Below are 6,594 nucleotides of genomic sequence, written 5' to 3' on the forward strand. Positions count from 1 at the left end.
TTGACTATATATATATATATATATGGCCTCCAAGCCAATAGAGGGCACCCAGTATCACTTGACTTATTTCATATTTCATGAATCTTAACACTTTATATTCATTTAGAGATTGTTAACTTAGTTTTATATATGCTGCAATTTTAAATGAACTGATTTAAAAGATTTCCTAGTACTTTTTATAGAATAAAAACAATGTAAATATACCACTAGCATTTCTTCTTAGTGTAAAAGATATGTTAGCAGTGATCAGTTTATTGTGCGTGATTAAACCTTTCTACTGTTTTACAGATATTGCACTTTAATCTCAATAATTGAGAACAACTGATTAAATGCTTTCTTCTTATTAACTCTACCAAGTCTTTAAAAAACACAAAAAAACATCTAGTCTGAATACAACCTTCATCCTAAATTAACTTTATGTATTATTTTTACAAATGCTGTCATGAAAAACAAAATTCTGTGAGTTTTTTTTTTTTTTTTTTACTACACAGCTTCTGTGACATTGCAAAAATGGTGAGGGGTTGATATTATTATGTAAACCAAGTGTTTTGGTGATGGGTTGTGGAGCAACAGGACTGGGGCCTCAGAAAAGGAAAACCTACCCATGGCCCCATTCAGTCTATGAACATCCCTGTAAAAATATGATTGTTTAAGTAGATCCTAAACAGACAAATCAGCATCAACAAAACACACTACAATATAATGTGGGAGAATATTTTCAATGTAGAATACACTATTTGTTAAACTGAAGTCCTTATCCACTAACTAGGTGAGTTGTTACAAGGCAATTTAGCTATCAAGGCATAGCAGATTATAAAGAGGCTCTTGTAGATTAAGATGATATCATTCCTGGTGATCAATCTGATAAAGGAAACCTTGGGGATTTTTTCTGTTTTTTTTTTTTTTGTTTTGTTTTGTTTTTTTTTTAAGCAAGAGAAGAAGATAATTTAATAATCGTTTAAAAGGCGCGCACAGGAGCACATGTGAGCGCACACGGGAGGCTGCAGACGTTGAGCTTCAATCTGTTCCAACGCTCCATGGGATGTGAAGGATTTTCGTTTCTTTCTTCATTTTGACTTGAATTGATACATGTATTTGTTAATGTGTGGATTACACTAGAAACTGATTTTTTTCATTTATTTATTTTTGGATCTGTTCCTTTCTGGGTTAGGAATTGAGAGTATAAACAGAATGGAAGTTTGAGACTTTATGTGTTGCTTTAAATGGCTTTAAAAGCGCATCAACATTTACAAAACTCAGTTCTATCTTTTTTTAGTAAAATAAATATTTTTACCCTGACCATATTATTATTATTATTATTATTATTATTATTATTATTATTATTATTATTATTATTATTATTATTATTATTTCGCCTTTTTGAGTTATTCTTTAATTTCTGTTATATATATATTTCGAGTCTACTCACTTCCTTCCATCAGCCATCATTGTCAGACACCCCCCCTCCCGCACATATTTTCAGCGGGTTATCACTATTGCCATTCCTCCCCTTCCTTTCTTGATGTGCTACTCAGATTACCATCAGTGCCCCTCAGATATTTTTTAACAGATCTTCGGCGCTCGGCAATATCCACTCGGAGCCATCTGGTGCTGATCAGAATCTGACTGACTTCTCGGGCTTCAGTCGTTAAAGGCATTAAATCTAGATGTACAGAGCAGCGCCTTTGACTCGGGAGGTGTGTGATAGGAGAATCGAATCAAATATATAAATATATATATAAAGTAGAACAGTTAGAATAGTGTGGACACTCTTCCAACCCCTGTCCTCTTGTGCGCAAAGTGGGTCTGACTGTGACAGGAGTGGACAGCAAAGCAGTGCTTTCCGTTTTAAAAGGCTGGGAATTGGACAAGCAATTTAAAAGAAAATAGATAAAAAGGACTAAGGTTGAACATCTGATTTTACTCATTTTGAAGACAATTGGAATTTACCCTTTTAAAGCAAATAAACGACGAAAATGGGTAGCATCACATAAAGGTGTCAATATACCGTTTGACATGAAAGTAAATCAAACGTCAATAGGTTTGATTCGCAGACCAGAGGGAGGGAAAGAAAGAAAGAAAGAAAGAAAGAAAGAAAGAAAGAAAGAAAGAAAGAAAGAAAGAAAGAAAGAAAGAAAGAAAGAAAGAATTAATTGGCCTTGCCTCGCACAAATATTGTAAAGGTGAAGTGATTGTTGTTACAAAGCACTACAGTCTGGTTGTTACAAAAAAGTTACATGAGGGGGCAGATGATCGGACTGATTAAAACCTTTACGCAAGTCAAATAACACAACGGGTCATTAAATGCATCTATAATTAATAGATCATTTCTGGTTTGGAGCGTTCATAAAAAACTATATTCAGTGCGCATCAAAATATATCCTATACTTGAGTAGTGCAAAGTTCTTAAAAAATAAATAAAACGTAAGAAAACTGCGAGGACATTAAACCAAGAAGAATTTAGAGAAAAATTGTCAGAAGAATTAGATAAAGGCACCATGAGTCCGCATTACCGAGCACTAATTCCTCTGTGGAGCAGCTTCCCTCCTTTAATTACAATATAATCTATTCGAAGTAAGTTCCTTTTTCTGACGGGTTTACTTCCCCCTGTGTCGGACAGCTGTAAAATCGTGTAGACAGGTTGTCATACAACAATCAAAGCCTTCGGTGAATGGACTCTAATGCTTAAACATTTAACATACAATAAGTCCAAACATGAGGGGAGAGAGAGAGGGGGAGAGAGAGGGAGAGAGAGAGAGAAAGGGCGAGGGAGAAAGAGGGAGGCCCCAGCCAATGTGCTCCACTCTATGTTCACATTATCCACATTGCTCCAAACGAGGAGGAGCTTGCGGGCTCAAGTAGGGGATGCCAATCAAAGCATCAACTTCAAATTGTATCTGAGAGATCAGCCTGGAAGACCTCAGGGCCAGGCGCGTCAGTCTGTGCGCAATTGTTGATCAGATCACATCCAGCGGAGTCTGCGGAGAGAGAAAAAAGAAAGAAACATTGGAAGCCGAGATTTAAGAGGGCTTTGCTCTGACTGTTCAACTATATGTCTTTAGTTGTGGTTTTGAGTTAAAACATCTTCCTTCTGCTTTTTTTTTACGCTTTTTGGTGTTCTTTTCTTGTACATTTTTTCGCGCACTTTTTTGTTGTTTCACTTTTTTTTTTTTTTTTTTTTTTTTTTTTTTTTACAGTGTCCTGTCTGTGAGACAAAATTAAAAAAAAAAGAATCCGGCGGTTGGAAATGTCTTTCCCGCAGTTAGGCTATCCGCAGTATCTAAGTGCCTCCCAGGCGGTGTACGGGAGCGACAGACCGGGAGTGCTTACGCCATCATCACGGGGAGGAAGCTCGGAAATTGGTGGAAGTCCGTCAGCTACGGCGGCTGCGGCCGTCACATCGGTCCTGGGCATGTACGCAAACCCGTACGCGCACAACTACAGCGCGTTCCTGCCGTACACCAGCGCAGACCTGGCTCTCTTCTCACAAATGGTAAGATTTGATTTTGTTGTTTTTGTGTGTGCTCAGAAAAAAAAGCAATGTTTTCAAGCAATCTGTAACCTTTTAATAGGATTTTAGTTTTGGTGTGTGTCACAAAGGAAAGAGATAAAAAAAAATGTATAATGCAGAAAGATGAGTAGAGTGCGACGTATAATGGGGAGAAGTTACCAAAAAGTGGGAAAGAAATTTGTTTTTGGGCTCATCCTTAGAAGGAAAAATACAAAAAAAAAGTTTTTAACTCCACTGTTTGGATCTGATGACTACTAAAGTTAGAAATATATGTTCCAAAAACATAAATATCACTAAGAGTCCAGTTTTTCTCTCCAGAACTCAGTTAGTTACGTCTCATAAGTCACCTGGTCTTAATGTGCCATTTACAGTGTTAATGTGCTGGTTAATGAATAAATTAGGCGCATACGCGGAGTCCTACAGCTACAAAGTAATGGTCACTATTCAAATAATACATTGGAAATATTTGCTTAAATCCATTGGCATGTGTCAAAGCTGTAACATAAAACAATAAATAAAAAAATAAAAAAACTCACACCAGGAAAATCTGCGCTTGCAAAAGTGTGACAGGTCGAGGAAACTTCACCCAGACCTAAAAGCTGTCAAACTGTAAAAGTTTGTCCTCGCTTGCTTTAAAGTTGTGAAAAATCGTCAAGTTTATCACATGGGAAATTTACTTTATATAATATCTCGGGGGATAGATGAAAGATGTGTTGCAGTAAAAAATTTACAAAATAAATAAAACGGAGAAAAAAATGAAAAGATCAGCTGGTCCGACGCAAGGCCTATTGCGTGTGTCAGGCTGCAAGTTGAGAAGGTTATTTGTGGAAAGCTCTGCGTCAGGTGCAACTGAAACTCTTTGATTTGTTTTTCTTTTCTTTTTTTTTTTTTGTAGAAGTCATTCCCATTATTAATTAAACCAGAAGCGGTGGTAATCGGTTCTAAGCACACACAAAAGTTGTTCATATGCAAAGTAATGGAGAAACCGACATGCTATATTATATTTATTTATTTTTTTACTCTTTTTGAGGGGTCGCAGTATGAGCTTAAGGACAGCCCTGGCGTGCATCCGGCCACCTTCGCAGCACACACGTCCCCAGCCTTTTACCCATACGGCCAGTTCCAGTATGGAGACCCTGCCAGACCCAAGAACGCCACCCGGGAGAGCACCAGCACACTGAAAGCCTGGCTCAATGAGCACAGGAAGAACCCATACCCAACTAAAGGGGAGAAGATCATGCTGGCCATCATCACCAAGATGACACTGACCCAGGTTTCCACCTGGTTTGCCAATGCTAGGAGGAGGTTAAAGAAGGAGAACAAGGTGACCTGGGGGAACAGGAGCAAGGAGGATGGGGAAGACGGGAACCTGTTTGGTAGTGGAGACGAGGCCGAGAAAAACGAAGACGAGGAGGAGATCGATTTGGAGAGCATAGATATAGACAAGATAGACGAGAACGATGGGGATCAAAGTAATGAGGACGATGACGATAAGTCCACGGAGGGGAGCAGGGAGCACAGGGGAGGCGTTGGCGCACCTGGAGACTTGGACAGCTTGGAAAAAAGACGGGCCTTCGCCCTGCAGGCCCACGAGGCCTTTGAGAAATCTAAGAGTGCAATGTCAGTTCACACTGGGGGCAAGGAGAACTCGGACGGCAATAACAACACAAGGGTTGTGTCCCCCGACAGACCTGGGAGTTTCCCCCTCCCCTCTAACAATAAACCCAAAATCTGGTCTCTGGCGGAGACCGCCACCAGCCCCGACAGTTCATCCCAGAAACCTTCCTCCCCATGTGCACCAGGGAGCAACACTTCTCACCCATCAGCGCCTCATCACCAGATCCAAACCCACCCGGCCTTCCTCCCAAGTCATGGACTGTACACATGCCAGATTGGAAAGTTCCACAATTGGACAAACGGGGCCTTCCTGGGCCAGAACTCCCTGCTGAATGTCAGATCTTTCCTGGGAGTAAACCAACACCATCACCACCACCCCAGCAACCATCCTCTGTCGGCCCAGCAACAGCAGCAACAACAACAGCCTGCATCAGTAGTAGTGTCACCGGTTGCAGCTTCAGCGCCCAGCAACGACAGCAAGTCCCCAGCAGACACCCACAGTCCCAAACACATAGGTAGGACGGCAGGAAACCATTCATTGTTTAGAGTTAAGCTTTTTTACTTTTGTGTTTTTGCAAATAGCTGTTTATTTTTTTCCTAGAGGCCAGCACATGCACATGCATGCATCACTAAGCTACATAGACACCATTATTTCTCTCAAGCTGCCCTTGATCTTGCATATATTTTTTTAAGTCAATAAAAATGCAATATTTTTTTTATACTTAATAGTGAAGATTTTTTTTTCTTGTTTCCCCCTTTAGAGCACGAAAGATCTGATTCACCTCCAACACAGACCCTGAAGTCCTCATTTCGTCCTATTCTTGACAGGTGGGAAAGCTTTTTTTTTTCTCTTTTTTTGTTATTGTTACTCTAAGTATTTATTATTTAACTTTGAAATTATTAGGTTATTGCATCAGCTCTAAATTTGCATTGATTTATGCCTGTTTTTTTTGTTTGTTTTTTTTTTGTCAGTTTGAATGCAGTGATTTAATTTAAATACAAGTTGAAAAAAAAAGAACTTCCTGTTAACCTGAAAATGAGAATTTGATAAATAAAAGTGTCAGGATATGAAAATAATTTTGATATGTGTTTTCAGTGTAGGTGCATTTTGTTTGTTTTCATTGTTTTTATCTTTTAACATTTTTTTTTATACATTTTTTTTTCTTTAACATAAGGCGATAACAGCAAGAGAAAGCACAGATAACATAAAAAAAAGCAGTTTGCTTTAAGGGTGACAGGGGTCTTGACTTTCATCCCACACCCCCTTTAATTCCTCCCCTCTGGGGAGAGTGTGGCTACTTATCAAGCCACCTAGTAAAACGGGCTCTGTCTGGGCTGTGTGCTTTCCTTAAAGACCCCTGGGAGGCCCAGAGCCCAAGGGAGGCGAAAAAAAAGTAGTTTACCACTGTTTCAAGTTTTCACATTGCAATGAATTTGAAATGAAAGTAAAGCTTTCTTTTCTTTCC

The 6,594-nt window shown here is 39.2% G+C and overlaps 1 protein-coding gene across 2 annotated transcripts in view; it reads left to right on the forward strand.

Annotated features, from left to right (window-relative positions):
• Window positions 1-3,205: 3,205 nt before the first annotated feature.
• LOC107084421 (iroquois-class homeodomain protein irx-1-like) overlaps window positions 3,206-6,594 on the forward strand; it is a 3,782-nt gene continuing 393 nt past the window's right edge. The window contains exons 1-3 of one of the 2 annotated variants that reach the window (XM_015374244.1): window positions 3,206-3,493; window positions 4,542-5,643; window positions 5,890-5,956. In XM_015374244.1, coding sequence (XP_015229730.1) covers window positions 3,248-3,493; window positions 4,542-5,643; window positions 5,890-5,956 — 1,415 coding nt within the window. In that variant the 5' untranslated portion in view covers window positions 3,206-3,247. The remainder of the gene's footprint in view (window positions 3,494-4,541; window positions 5,644-5,889; window positions 5,957-6,594) is intronic. The other variant, XM_015374245.1, reaches the window with a different exon arrangement.

This window comes from Cyprinodon variegatus, unplaced genomic scaffold (assembly GCF_000732505.1).
Source record: "Cyprinodon variegatus isolate N-32 unplaced genomic scaffold, C_variegatus-1.0 Scaffold99, whole genome shotgun sequence".
Lineage (NCBI taxonomy): Eukaryota > Metazoa > Chordata > Actinopteri > Cyprinodontiformes > Cyprinodontidae > Cyprinodon > Cyprinodon variegatus.